Below are 14,819 nucleotides of genomic sequence, written 5' to 3' on the forward strand. Positions count from 1 at the left end.
TAGAAACACTATGCTAATCCCAGAATATGAATTTACTGCTTCTGTGAATAGTTTATTCTACTGTTTCCTTTGCATGAGAAGTACACAGCTGGGGCCAATTTTAGAATCAAATCCCCAGTCTCTAAGAAGGGCATTTCATACTCTGAGAACCAAATTCTCTTTTCTAATACCAAAATGTGGTTTGCAATGATAATATTTATCCCTTTACCATTCCTTCCCCTTCAGTTAGTTGAGGTGCAATTTCCATGTCACATAACCTTTTTAAACCACATAACTTTGTGCACCACCTTTTAAGTTTATAGTGCTTCTACAAAACCACCTGATTTAATTCTGGAAATCCTGCTCAGTAATTCCAAAAACAATATAAAATACAATATAAAGTTGAACCAAAATATCATGTAACATTTAATGATTGCAAATATATTTATTACAATTTATAGATTAGTTAACAGTTATATACACAAATATAATTTTAGCTATAAAGTCCAAACAAACTGGTTACATTTAGATCATTGGATCTGTAGAAGCCAGTTTAGAAGTCTTCTAATCCCCTAACGTCACCTTCCTTAAATTATTAAAAAAAAAAAAAAACCTGATAGTTTTGACTTCAAGTTAAAGATGATGAGATGGTGTTATCACATTTCAACACTCAGAAAAGGAAATTTTACTTGTCTGTACAAAGCCTTTCATATGCTACACTGATACTTAAAGCACCATCACAAGACTTTAGGCGTGTAAAATGTTAAATTAAATCTTCCAAGGATTTTCTTTGTAAGACTGAAGGTTTAACTTTGTTCTAACTAGAATCAGAATGAAACTGGTAAGATTTCGATTTTATCCAACTTTAAAATGGTCCCTTTTGTCCTTCTTTTAAAGGAGGGTAGTAAATGGGAGAATTCTTCACCGAGCTTTTATGTATTTGGTAGTGAGGGTGGAATCTCGAGGGAACAATTCTCCAAAATCCATTGTAAAGATATCCCATTATTTTCATTTATGCAGAGGTGCGAGATCTTGGAAACACAAAACACAACCTAAGTCTCTGAAATAAAATAGTATACTTCAGTCTAGTCTGAAAAGAATGCCTATACATTTTTAAAGTTTTCTTCTGAAGGCAGTGAAACCTTCCTTCCAACTGACACAAGCTGGTGCTGGAAACAGCCTATCTCCACGGTGTTACACCAGACTCTATACATGCGTTCCCTCTGATTACCTAAAATGGAGGGGCACAAACACATCGAAGGACTCTGCAAAAATCTGACTAACTTTTATTTGTTGTACTCTCAGTGTGTTTATGTATGAATATATATACACATATATATACGTATTAACACTAGAGGCAGTTCTTAGAGCAAACCAAGTAGAAATAAAATAATGACCAAGTAGATTATAAACTGAGGTAGTAACCCTGCAAGCACTTCTGATGAAATATTTGTCCTCACTCTGAAACAAGTTCAAAATTAAGAGGTTATCTATTCTATTCATGTTTTTCATTACCTGTGATAGGAGACACATGAAGTAAAAATAGACCATTAAGGAGCTGGTTAACATTCCTTCAACCTAACATGCACACCATGTAGAGCTAACTAAATAAACCAAACACAACCAGTATTGCAAAAACTTCAAAAAGTAAACTTTGGTCAAGGGAAATCTGGAAAATCCCACTTCTTCTTAGGTTTTTTTTTTTTGCTTGTAGTTTGCTTTGAAAAATGAACATTGTCACCTTCATTTATTAAAGATATTGGCTTTTCAAGTGGAAAAAAAAAGTAAACTTTGGGTTGAAGATATTAAGCCTCTCTATTTGCTAAATCTAGAGTTCTTTCCTGAAACTACAGGCCTTGCCATTACTTCTCTCACTATTAAAAAAAGGAGAACACAATAAACTTGGATATTGAGGGAAGTCTATATTTTACATTTCAAACTGGAAAATTAAGAACTGCCCATTTCCAAGTTTACAGCGCCACCCTGACAGGTTTTAAAAGTGACGGTGCTGAGGCATGATATTAATAACACTGGTTTTCTTTTGAGAGCATGTACAACAAAACCAAATTGCTCTGAGATGTCTTCCTATTGTCTTCCTAGGAAAATTCTAAGCTTTTAAATTTAAAAGCAACTATGATGCAATTATTATTTCTGGAATCTTTTACAATTTCTACCTGTTGAAGATACATAGAACCACTTAAGTGGAAACTACAATAACATATCCAGAACCTTCTCCAAAAAAGAGTTTGCACAGAAATTAAGTATATCAGACGTTAAAATCTGGCAGAAATATGCAGCTTCTCCAAAGCAGCACAAAGCACTGCACCTACAGGTTCTGTGGCAGTCCTTGGAAACATCCTATGTAGAGCTTAACCTAGAAATAAAAACCCACCACACATTTTCAGCCAGTCATTTTTAGAAGGAATAAAACAAACAAAAAAAAAAAACCCAAAAAACAATGATACAAGATAATGTACTTTAAGTTGGTAATATATACACGATTATTTTCTTAGCCTTGAAGAAGAAAGGCCAAATTACTGAAACAAAAAAATACAGAGAAAACATAACAGCCCATTAATTTCAGAATATTGGAGTGGGGGGAAAGAGCCCAAAGTTTTTAGATAGGTACACATAATTTAAATTAGAATGGAAAATGGGCTTTGAACCCTATAAATATTGTTTCCCAAGAAAATAAGTTTCCAAAGTGCAAAATTACACCTTAAAAGGTCCCCTTTTCGCTTCAGCAATCAAACAACATTCAAAAACAAATCCAACTAAACAAAAAAGGGAGGATTAGAAATCACACCATCTCATTCTTCATTTTCAGGGCTTGGCTTCAAACCTGGACAATTCTGAGTGGGATACGTTGCAAAAAAAAAAAGAAAAGAAAAAAAATTAAACTAGGTCATGGATCCAAGTTGCGTATCCTCTAAGAAAAAAGTCAAAGGACAGCTGCCAATTTTTGTTTTTAAAAGAAACCTCTCAAGTAAGAGGTAGAATATGCTAGGGCCAGAGGCTGTCAAATCATCTTAACATTACTCAAAAATATTAAGTCCTTTGAAGCGCATTTCCTGGAGTCTATTAAACATTTTTTCTCTGTGCTCAAATGTCAAGCAGTACCCAATAGCATCTTCTGTTTCTTGAATTCGTTTCTGGAACCTGCATCCATCCCGTGCAAATTCTTCCCACGGTCCTTTTCGATCCTCATCAGCACTTATATAATACTCAGTAACTTCTTCAAGGAAGGTTACCTATGAAAATGACACAGACTAATTTTAATCTCAAATATTACAGAAATGAAAGGGAGGGAGGGAGGGTTCTGACTAGATGGCACCTGAATAAAACAGTGGGCAAATGTCACTTTCTCTCTCTCTCTCTCTCTCTCTCACACACACACACACACACACACACACACAGTCCCATCCCCCATCCATTATCCGTTCAACCCCGGACTACCCCCTCCTGGTTTTGGTGTTAAAAATGAATGCAGATGGGTAAGTGAAATTTTCCTGATGTTATTAATCCTTACTTTTTTTTTTTTGGCACACGGGCTTAGTTGCTCCGCGGCATGTGGGATCTTCCTGGAGCTGGGGTCGAACCCGTGACCTCTGCAGTGGCAGGCAGATTCTTAACCACTGCGCCACCTAGGAAGCCCCAATCCTTACTTTTGTTAATCCTTAGGGAAAAATCGGTTCTGTGATACTCTTCCAAAATGACAAATGTTTCCAAACCAAATATTTCAGAAGTATATTCCTGGAGTCAACACTTTTACTACAGCACAAAAGCTTTAACACAATCGTCACTAATTTCTATTCTTCCTTTTCCCCAAAAAATTTCACTTTTCAGTGCTTTCCAATTCTTGAATCATAAATATGTAGTATTATTCTTATCACTTTTGTAATCAGAATACAGAAGAGAAAGCTAGAAAACAAACTGCAGGAAAATTAACATATCTTTAAAGCTATGTTACTATAAGAGACTTTGTAGTTAAGATAAAAACCTTCTTTGTACTCCTCCTCAATGTGCTATCACATATATATATGAAATTCAGAATATTATAATATACATGACCACATGTAAGAGTGACAGTCTTTTAATCCCTAATTAATTTCTAATATAGAAGTTTCTTTTTAAGATATCAAACGCCAAACATAAAAACTTGTTTTAAAGTACATCAGTAGTTACATCAGCTAATCCCACTGTGACCTACTACTTTCATTCGCTTTACATCAGGCCAAGGAATGCCCCCGAGGACAATTAGTAGGTATGTAACACCTTACTAGATATTGCATTCTAGTGTTACTCATTCATTGTGTCACCAAGATAAATAACAACAACAAACATTTCTATAGTGGTTACAATATACCTGGCTCTTTTCAAAGTACTTAACAATTCACATCAACCCTATAGGGTACATATTATTGTCATCTCCACTGTACAGATAAGGAAATCAAGGTAGGTAGGTTAACTGACTTGTTCAAATCATACAGCATCTATGGGTGCAATCAGGATTCAAACCCTGAGTCGGGCTCCACAGTCTGCACCAGGTTATGCCATGACACAAAGCACGCTAAACTCCCAGATCTGAAAGCCTCATTCTGAGAATTAGGCACTACCCATAATTCCCATATGCCTAAAGAATGGCATGTAGTCATAGGCTGTAAATAATTTTACCATATTTTAGACACAGTCTTTTATAAATGTTGCTTCTAGTTCATAGTAATAGCCTCACATCTACTTGACTCCTCTCATTCTTACTCGATGAGCAAGCTAAAATGAGACATGAGACTGGCCTGAGGTCCCTGAATAAGAGCTACCACTTAAAGGCAAGGCAATTAATGAGTTTTGCCTACTCATCTCATTTAAATCGTGCAATAATTCATACAATAGTTATTATTACTTCCATAAGATAAATAAGTGAATGAAAGCCATGAGAGGTTAAGTTACTTCCCAGCTCTGGCTGTCTTCCCAAATCTCTTGGCCCTAACCACTCAGGAGTAGGGAACACAAGTCTCCAGATGCCAAGTGCTCATTCCATCGCCCCCACTTTGTTATCTATTCACTAAATAGGTCATTTTGTCAGGGACCCTTTACAAATAGAGAGAAAAACTCTTTTATGACAGCTTTTACAGAAGTGTGAACTAAAACTTAATTTTTAATATGCCTTATTCTGCTTCTACAGCTAAGATATAAGATTACCACCATTTAGGGACATTTTCTACCCCAGGAAGAGTTTCAAAGTATTAAGCTGGTCATTTGGAGCTAGTGGATGGTTCTTTCTACCTGAAACTCTGATGCTACAGAATCTGAGGTCAATAATAATTTACCCACATCTTTCTCTTTCCAAATAAAAGTAAAGGTAACTGAAGGAAATTTCCCTCCATAATAAAAGATACACTGTGTGTTTGGGGGCATTTCTCTCCAATTAATAACTTCAGCTGAATAAACAATAGAGAAAAAAAAACCAATTCAAAAATACTCCCAAAATAAGGTTAACTTGACAACGTGTTGAAAGAGTAAAATAAAATGCTCCATGAAGACCAGCCTCGGAATAGGAAGTAATTACTCAAGAAAATCAAATAAGTTATTTGATTGTTACAATGATTATTAACCTATAGTTGGCCAATAATAACTAGCACTGCTTTCTTAAAAAAAGCCAACACTATTTTCTGTACTGTTTTTGACTGTCAATCAAAATCCCAAATGTCCAAGAGTTTCTAATACTGAAATTAATATTTTCTTTCATGGCAAACAACCAGACAAATATGATTTGCTACTTGGTACCATCATCCCTTTGGGTTCTAACAGACAGGAATGAAGACACTGTTATCGTGTAACTACAACAGTAAGTGTCTGTAAACAACATAACACATTTAATACCATTTAAAACTCTATGGCTATAATAGGACCTTCTCAATCTCTAGAATTGCATCGTGTACACACAAGGTTTGATTTTTCTGTTTCTTAAAAAAAAAAAAAGAAAAAGTGAAAAGTTGAAGCTTGGAGGAAAACAGCCCAGAGATGCCAACCCAAAAGAAAACAGCACCTTCGAGCTAACATCTATACACTGGCATCCTCAATTCAGACAGGAACAACACTCTGCATGGCGGTGGGGTGGGGTGTCATTTCTCAATCCAAGTATATGAGCTTGGAGTCCTTCCTCAAAAATATGCACTGCTGTGTCTCCAGGAAAGTCATGCTGATATCCTTAACCACATCAGAACAGGCAATACAAATTATCAGGCATGTTAAAAGAAAGAAACAAACCTTTTTTCTCTGGATATGTGTGTGTCTTTCTCCAGAAAGAACCCCACCCTGTACCAAGTCTGGACATTCACTTTCTAGGCTCCCTAACAGTTGCACCTTACAGGAAAGTAAGGTCTGACACTCAGAAATGGCCACGATGGACTCAGGAGGCTTCTCTGAGTCACGATAGCCTTTCCAATTTTTCCCTGATGTTTGAAAAGGAGCCTTAAAATTTAGAAGGCTGTAGGGGTCATCGGAATTACAGAAAGAGTTCCACAGTTTGAGACTCTCTGCTTCATCTGCACTAGATTCCCAGTCATCTTCTTCTCCAGAATTACTGTCAGGAGACTCAGGAAGGCTTGTAGTCGGGGGAGAATTTTCTTGATCAGACTTAGACAAATCCTTCTCTGAGTCAGAAGGGTCTCTGGGAAGAGTTTTGGCAGCAGTTTGAATTGTTGCTGTGAAGTTCTGGGGATTATAAGGATCGACACTATAGAAAGAGTTCCAAAGGTGCAGCCCTTCTGAGTCTTGTTCAAGGTCTGATTCTGAAAGTGAGCTATCACTATCAAAACCATCATCCTCGGCGTCTTCATCCCAATCCTCACCTTCTGAATCAGAACTTGTTTCCAGATCACTGGCTGCACCTCCCAGAATGTAATCTATCAATTTGTTGCTACAGGCTGGTCTGGCAGAAATGGGAAGGTCATCGTCTATGTCTGAGGAGTCAACAACGCTTACTTGGTCCTCTCCAGACTCCTGTTCCGTAGGAACCTCACAAGATGGACAGCCTTCCGAGGGGCCCTGTCTTTCCAAAGAAAGGGGAACCTCTTTAGTCAACAATTTTATTTTCTCCTCAGTGGGTTCCTGGGTGGTTCCGGGAACGGCTCCAGCAGTGGGAACACACGGTGTCGCACTATCTCTACAGTGCTTCATATCCATCCGGAGCAGGCTGTGCTCCTCCTCCAGGCTGTGGTAGCCATGATCTTGGTCAGGGGTGGGTAACGCTTGGCCTTTGCTGGCCTGCTGAAGGAATTCCAGCCGCTTCATGCGAAGATGGTGGATTTCGGGCAGGCCTTCTCTAGAGAGAGGCGGACATCCCTGCCACGAGGCGCGAGCTATCTCCGCGTTGAGCGGCTGGGGATGAAACTGAGCCTCATCCAGGCAGCCGCTCCCTGGGCTCAGCGCCTGGAAATCCACCAGCTCGCCAGTTCCAACGCTGCTCTGATAGCTCAGTTCTACCCGGGGCAGGCAGTCCAGATAGGAGGGGTTCAGCAAATAGGAGACGACGTTGACATTGCTTAAGCGCTGAACGCTGAGAGGCCCAGAGGTCGAAGGGCCAAGTTCCCGGTCCGAGAACAGACGGGCTTGGAGGCTCCCAGGCACCAGCTCCACTCCCCACAGCTGCTGCTCTAGGAGAAAAGCGTGAGCTGCGGAGTCCAAAGCTCCCCCCTTGGCTTTAAGTTCCAATTCTAGATCTGGGGACGAGCACTGCCAGTGGATGCCCTCCTCTAGCCAATCAAGGGAACCGGCGGCCGCATCGGCAGAGGGGTCGAGCCGCAGCGAACTCAGAGACCTCGGCGCCGTGGGGGCGGCGGGTTCCTCCCGGGCCCTCAGGGCTCTCAGCACACTGTAGCCTCCAGCAAAATCCAGCCATCTGGTGGGAAACATCCCACCGAAAAGCTGGCCCCAGATCAGCAGCTTCTGAAGCAAGCCGGGGAGCGGCGCGAACAGCTGGGAAAGCAGCTGCATCCAGGAGCTGCTCCGAGCCTCGGGCGGGGGACGGGAAGCCAGCTTGGGATCCCCGGCGTGTTCCGGGGCAGGAGGAGCGGGGAACTTGGAAGTGCCTGGTCGCGAGCGCCGAGGGACGAAGAAGGGCAGCCGGAACCGGGAGTGCGCCCGCGGGGCGGCCCGTTCCCGCGACCCGTCCGCTGGCGACTCCATCTCCGCGTTCTCGGCAGCCCCGCAGGGAGGGACGCGGAGCTCAGCGGCGGGAGGCCGGGCGGGGCTCCAGGAGGCCTACACAGTCTCGGCCTTGCCCAGCGGCGGGGCTGACGCGCCAGGCCGATCCCCGGGCCAACAGAAGAGCCACAGAGGAGAGCGGCTTTGGCCGCGGGCGGCAGACCACAGTCCGGAACGGCGGGCACAGTTCGCGGCGGCCGAGGCGACGTCCATCCTGGCGGGAAGGAGGTGTCCTAGTGCTCTTCAGGCCTCTCCACCATATACAAGAGCCCTTCCGCGGCGGCGGCGGCGACGACTCGCCGGGAGAGACGCTGGGTGGAAAAGCCCCTCAGCAGAGCGACCCCGGAAGGGCTGGGCAGGCAGGCGGGTGGAAGCGAAGCTCAAAATGGCCGCAGGGCCAGCGGCAGGACACCCCCAGGCAAACGGCCGCGACGGCGGATGGCGGCCGGCTACGCCACCAGCTCTGCGCCGCCGAACGTCACTCGCAGGGCCCGGCGGGCGGGCCCTTCCGCCCTCTTCCTTGCGGCCGCTGATTGGCCTAGCTCGTTCCCTGTCGGCTTCCTTACTCTCGGCAGCCCTACCTCGCGCGCGGGAGGTTGCATCAGCCGGGCCCAGGCTCTACGCGTGCGCGCTTGCTGCTCGGCGGTCGCCTGGGAAACCGCCCCCGCCAGCCCCCCCCCCACCCCGCCCCACCCCGCCCTTGGGCCAACGCGAGCGGGTTAGAGAGGTGGGAGAATTCCCTGGAACAGTTCTAATGGCCTAATGCACACCCAAGTGTGTACGTATATCTTAGACTTGCATATTTATGTGCAACACTGGGGTTCCTGTGTTGTTGAGTGCTAAGCAGATCATCAGCCTAAGGTCTTAGTATAATAAAAGTTGGGAAATGTTGTGTAAATACATATCTGGTGTTAAAAACACTATAATGTGGAGTGAACAATAAGTCAAGTGAAAAATGAATCATTATGCATTCCTGCCCCCCGCCTCGGTTATAGGGTTTCTAACTAACGATTCAGCTCTACCTAGGATCTAGCTTTGAGGTCTTTCAGCATCCAACCCACATACCTCTCACAGAAACGTGAACTGATGTTTCTCAGACGGTGTCCCTGTAAGACAATTCCCTCAGTGGGGCAAACTGAAGTCACAGAGGAGGAAAGAAACCGAGCCCTCAGAACCACGGGATACAACACCCAAAGAAGGAAACACAGACCATTATCCTTTGAAAAAAGTATGTCTGATAATCTGAGTTGCTACATTTGATTCTCTCTTGTGAGTTTGGTCTTAGTCCTTTTCTTTATTTCTGCTAAAACTTTTTAATCGACACCAGAGGGAGTGTAGCAGTTTTGAGCACTGGGGACAGCAGTAAGATCTTTTAGGAGCTAAGAGGAAGCCAGCTGCTCCTCTTTGTTGGGACTGTTCAAAGAACAGCCACTTCTTTATAGGAAACTAAGAGGTCCTCAATTTCTGTTCTGTGGTTTACCCCTTTTTATCTTATTATCCATATCTCTGAAAATACCTCATTTACAATCCTAAGAACTTCAGAAAAAATATATTAATAATAGGAGTCAGTTCAATAATAGACAAGAGATCCAAGTATGCAAATTAAATACTCAAAGCTTCAGTGGGTTGGTGAGTGAACTAAATTCCTAATATCGTGCCTACCCTACATAGAGTAGGGGCACAAACATCAGCTAGTATTTATTATGTTATCAGCTAACCATTGTTTCCCATCACCTGCAGAATAAAGGCTCCATACACTCTGTCCTTCCACTATACTTTCCCAGCCTTCTCTTCAGTCACTTCCCTTCATGCAGGTTATACTCTAAGGAACACTGAGCTTATTTCATGCCACTTTTCACGCTGCTTCTCAGCCAAGAAAGCCGTCACCTCCTCTGTTATATACCTACTCATGTTTCAAGGTCCAAGTCAAATGTCAACACCTTCTTTAAGTCTTTGCTGACCTTCCCAGTCTGAATTATATTGTTATACTCTATAAGAGCACTACACTATATGTCCCTGTAAATGTTCTTCCCTCCTGCTGGTCTCAGCTCCTTGAGGGCTGTATGCCAATGCCTAGCACAGTGGTTCCCAAAGTATGCTCTGGGCACCCCTGGGGATCCCATTTTAAGAGGGTCCTCAAGGTCAAAAATATTTTCATAATAATACTAAGTTGTTGTTTTCCTTTTTAACTCTCATTTTCTCATGAGTATATATAATGGACATGTATCTTCTAGAGGACACATGATATGGAATCTGGCAACAGACTGAATGCAAAAGCAGATATGATATCCTAGATGTCTAATATTAAGCCAGATATTAAAGACATTTGGGAAAAAAATGTAAAACAATGCCACTCTTCTTGCTAGTTTTTTTGTTCTGAAAAAAATAATTTTTCATTAAGTGTTATTTATGTTAACATGTAATGGGTTTTTTTTTTAATTATTTAATTAATTTATTGGCTGCCTTGTGTCTTCATTGCTGCATGTGGGCTTTCTCTAGTTGCGGAGAGCAGGGGCTACTCTTCATTGCGGTGCACAGGCTTCTCATTGCCATGGCTTTTCTTGTTGCAGAGCACGGGCTCTAGGTATGCGGGCTTCAGTAGTTGTGGCATGTGGGCTCAGTAGTTGTGGCACATGGGCCTAGTTGCTCCGAGGCATGTGGGATCTTCCTAGACCAGGGCTTGAACCTGTGTCCTCTGCATTGGCAGGCAGGTTCTTAACCACTCTGCCACGAGGGAAGTCCTATTATTTTTTAATTAATAAATATTTTTAAAATTCCTCAGGTTTGAGTTCTAAAACAATAATTATCAATACATGTAATTTAAATAAACAAAAGTTCTTTGGGGTCTTCAACAATTCTTAAGAGTGTTAAAGGAAGGGGTCCTGAGACCAAAGTTTAGGAACCACTGACCTAGCATGCTGACTGGCACATAATAGGTGACCAATAAATGTTTGTTGAATGAATGGAAGCGTAATATTACTTTAAAAGAATAGCATCTTCCTTATGGCCAAGCCTTTTACATTCCACTCTTAACTTCATTACTAACACCGTGTGCCTCCCCCCAAATATACCTTAAAACATCTTGAATGGGCCTTTCCTTCCCCATCTAGTCACTGGATTCCTAATTTTTATTTTCCTTATCTTGGAAGTTGCTCTAAAGGGAAATGCAATCATAAAGTACTAGAAAACTATAAGAATATGTGACTTTTGCCTTGTCAGTCTCTGCAGGAAAATAAAGTGTGAACCACCTCCTGAAGTCCGCTATCAACTAACCAGGCAGTGGAGGGAGGGCAGCTCTGTAGGCAGAGATAGCGCTGTGTTGCCAGGGCTGCGTGTGTGCTGGTGAAGACAAGCGGTCTTTAGACAGGCAAGCTGACTGGCGCTTTGGCAGAAGATCATTTAAACCTCCGTTAATTACGTTTATTTTAAAAGATTTTGCAGGGCCTGAGGTAAAGTCTGTGTAGCTTTTCACTTCATTGTTCAGTCAGTACCACCTCCAAAATCATTTTTCAATTGTCCCACACTCCGGAAACCGCCTCCTATCTTTCTAAATCGCTGCCTTGGAGTCCCTATTCAGCTACTTATCACCGCCCAGCCCCCAAACCTCCAAACCACTGCCACCATTGCCATTAACACATTTTTGTGATTCATCTCCCTCGTCACTTCCCTCCTTACCCGAGCATGAAGTCCATGACCCATGCCCCCTTGCAAGGACGCTTCGTTCTTGTGCTCTACTCCAGTATTCTTCTCTGGCAAAATTCCGACCCTAGTGAAACCCAACTACCCACTTATTCCGAGCCTACACCCTCGCAGCTAGCCACTGCTGGAGAAAAGCACTCAAACATGCTGCCTGACTCACTTCCTAATTGTCATGACAAATTTCATCCATGCCAGGCATTCCTAGATTTTTTTTTTTTTTTTTTGGGCCCTGCCACACGGCATGCAGGATTAGTTCCCACACCAGGGATCGAACCCACGCCCTGTGCAGTGCAAGCACAGAATCTTAACCACTGGACTGCCAGGGAAGTCTCCCGAGATAGTTCCTTAGCATCTTTGCGTCTCCTACACTGAGACTGCTTCACGTTTATTCAAATTTCCAGTATTCACGTACACATTCTCAGCTTATGGACACCCTCATACTTCATGGAGAAGACAGATACAGTTGGACATAAATGACTTCTTTTTACCACCAAATCCGCCAATCTCCCAGTATAAGCAAAGAAGCCTCCTGGATCCTATCCCTTCATGTCTACTCAAGGAATTCTGGCCTCCCTTATCTCCTCTTTCCTGTAACATAGAATTTTCTCTCTTAAGCTAACGGAACACTCACATTAACATGGATTAACATCACCTATCTTAAAATAAACAAACAAGCAAACAAACAAAAAACAACCAAAAACACCCTCTCCCTAGATACGTGCACCTCCAAGTTTCTATACCACTACAGCAAAAATTTCTCAAGAGTTGTCTATTCTCACGGTCTCCACTTTCTCTGCACCTGTTCTGTCTTCAAGCTACTCCAATGTGGCTTTCATCCCCAACACTCATTAAAACAGCTCTTATCAAGATCACCAAAAACATTTTGCCAAATTCAGTTCTCTGACTTGTGGGTTGATGTGTGCTCCCCTAAAAGATGTTGAAGTCTTAATCCCCCAGTACCTATGAATGTGACCTTATTTAGAAATATACTCTTTGTAAGCTAAGATGAGGTCATTAGGGTGGGCCCTAATCCAACATGACTGTGTCTTACACAAAGGGGAAATTTGGACACATGCGCACATACAGAGAGAACACTGTGTGAACGTGAAGGCAGAGACTGGGGTGATGTACCTACAAGCCAAGGAATGCAAAAGAACAGATACTCCTTCTCAACTCTCCGAAGGAACCAGCCCTGCTGACACCTTGACCTTGGACTTCTGGCCTCCAGAACTGTGAGATTAATTTCTGTTGTTTAAGACACCCAGTCTGTGGTCCTTTGTTATAGCAGCCCTAGGATATCGACAATACTTTTCTTTAGACTCTCATGATACCATTCCCTTGGTTTCCCTACAATTTCAGTGACTCCTCCTCTTCCTCTAAATGTTGACCTGTATCAGAGGTCAGTCACCCATGTCTTTTTTGTTTTGTTTTTTTTAGCCTCTCTAATCTAGGTGACCTCATGCAGTTCCAGTTCCATGGCACTAAATGTCAACAAAATGCTGACTTCCACTTCCAAACTCCAGACTGACCCCTCCCTTGGGCTTTGGTTTCCATCCTCCTACTTTTCCACTTGGATGTCCAGACATCTCAAACTTACCATGATTAAAACAAAACTCTTAATTGAAATCCACCAGACCCATCTTCCCCATCCCATAATCCCCCCACAGTTGTTTTCACCCAGTTGCCAAGGCCCTAAACTTAGGAGCCATCCTCAATTCCTCTTTCCCTCAATACCACATCCAATCCAACAGCAAATCCTGTCAGCTCTACCTTCAAAATATATCCAGAATTTAACTACTTTTCACTATCCCCATGCTACTGTCATTCCCCTCCTAGACTACTGCTTCCATTCTTGCTTCAAACACCAAGCCAAAATGATCTTTGAAAACGTAGAGTGTTGCAGTCCCTTTCTCAAAACCTTGTGATGGCATCCCCATCACACTAAGAATGAAATCCAGAGATCTAATGGACTTCAAGACTCAGTTCAGGGGACTTCCCTGGTGGTGCAGTGGTTAAGAATCTGCCTGCCAAGGCAGGAGACATGCGTCCGAGCCCTGATCCAGGAAGATCCCATATGCCATGGAGTAACTAAGCCCACGTGCCACAGCTACTGAAGCCCATGCACCCACAGCCTGTGCTCCGCAATAAGAGAAGCCACGGCAATGAGGAGCCCACACACTGCAACAAAGAGTAGCCCCCACTCGCCACAACTAGAGAAAGCCTGCGCACAGCAACAAAGACACAAGGCAGCCAAATAAATACATAAATTTATGTTTAAAAAAAAAAGACTCGGTTCAAATATCTCCTTGTGATGCCCATTCCTCCTGCCCGGCCCCTCCCCTTTTCTACCTTGTCCCTGAGACACAGCACTTGTTTCCATGTCTGCTTCCCTAGCTGGGCTCTGAGTTCCTTGAGGACGGGATCCACACCGTTTTCATCTTAGGAGCCACAGTGCCTGGTACCCACTTGACCCAGAGAAGGCCATTAGTGTTGTGGATAGACACCTCAGACAAGTCCCAGGCACCAGAATTACCTCCCAACTTAAAATGCTGTCTCACTTATGACCTTTCAAGTCCAATCTAACCTTTACCTCCCAAACTCTAAAAAGTCCAGTTAATTCATTTCTACCACCTCTGTTTGAACTCAGAAAATCCAGTTCTCCTGGGCTTTTTTTGTTTCTCTTAAGACTCCCTGGGAAATCCTCTCCCCAGCTCTCTCATTCCCACTCCCTCCGGGTGGTTCAGATTTCTACCCCATTTGGCCAAGAAATTTCCTTAACTAAGGCTCTTGCCAGATTCAAGTTCAAACTTTTAAAAGGTCCACTGGGACTTGCCTAGAACTGCAGTGACATCTCAAAGCCACTTAGAAAAATAGCAGGTGGGTTATCACTTACTACCATTATTACTAAAAGTCCCTTGGAAGCCCCACAAAATTTC

General features: G+C 43.0%; 1 protein-coding gene across 1 annotated transcript; it reads right to left on the bottom strand.

Moving 5' to 3' along the window:
- Positions 1-381: 381 nt before the first annotated feature.
- PPP1R15B (protein phosphatase 1 regulatory subunit 15B) lies at positions 382-8,737 on the bottom strand. Its single transcript, XM_057728791.1, has 2 exons — positions 6,247-8,737; positions 382-3,230 (listed from the first exon to the last, which is right to left on the bottom strand). Exons 1-2 carry the CDS (start codon positions 8,164-8,166, stop codon positions 3,015-3,017), a joined length of 2,136 nt encoding a protein of 711 aa, XP_057584774.1. The 5' UTR covers positions 8,167-8,737; the 3' UTR covers positions 382-3,014.
- Between the last annotated feature and the right edge of the window lie 6,082 nt (positions 8,738-14,819).

This window comes from Hippopotamus amphibius, chromosome 3 (assembly GCF_030028045.1).
Source record: "Hippopotamus amphibius kiboko isolate mHipAmp2 chromosome 3, mHipAmp2.hap2, whole genome shotgun sequence".
In the NCBI taxonomy this organism is placed as follows: Eukaryota; Metazoa; Chordata; class Mammalia; order Artiodactyla; family Hippopotamidae; genus Hippopotamus; species Hippopotamus amphibius.

What these genes read in the sequence shown, in the direction of transcription:
- PPP1R15B (XM_057728791.1), bottom strand. Translation starts at nt 8,166, where the DNA reads ATGGAGTCGCCAGCGGACGGGTCGCGGGAACGGGCCGCCCCGCGGGCG. An exon ending in CACATATCCAGAGAAAAAAG is followed by an intron (nt 3,231 to 6,246) that starts GTTTGTTTCTTT and finishes TCATTTTCATAG; the next exon opens with GTAACCTTCCTTGAAGAAGT.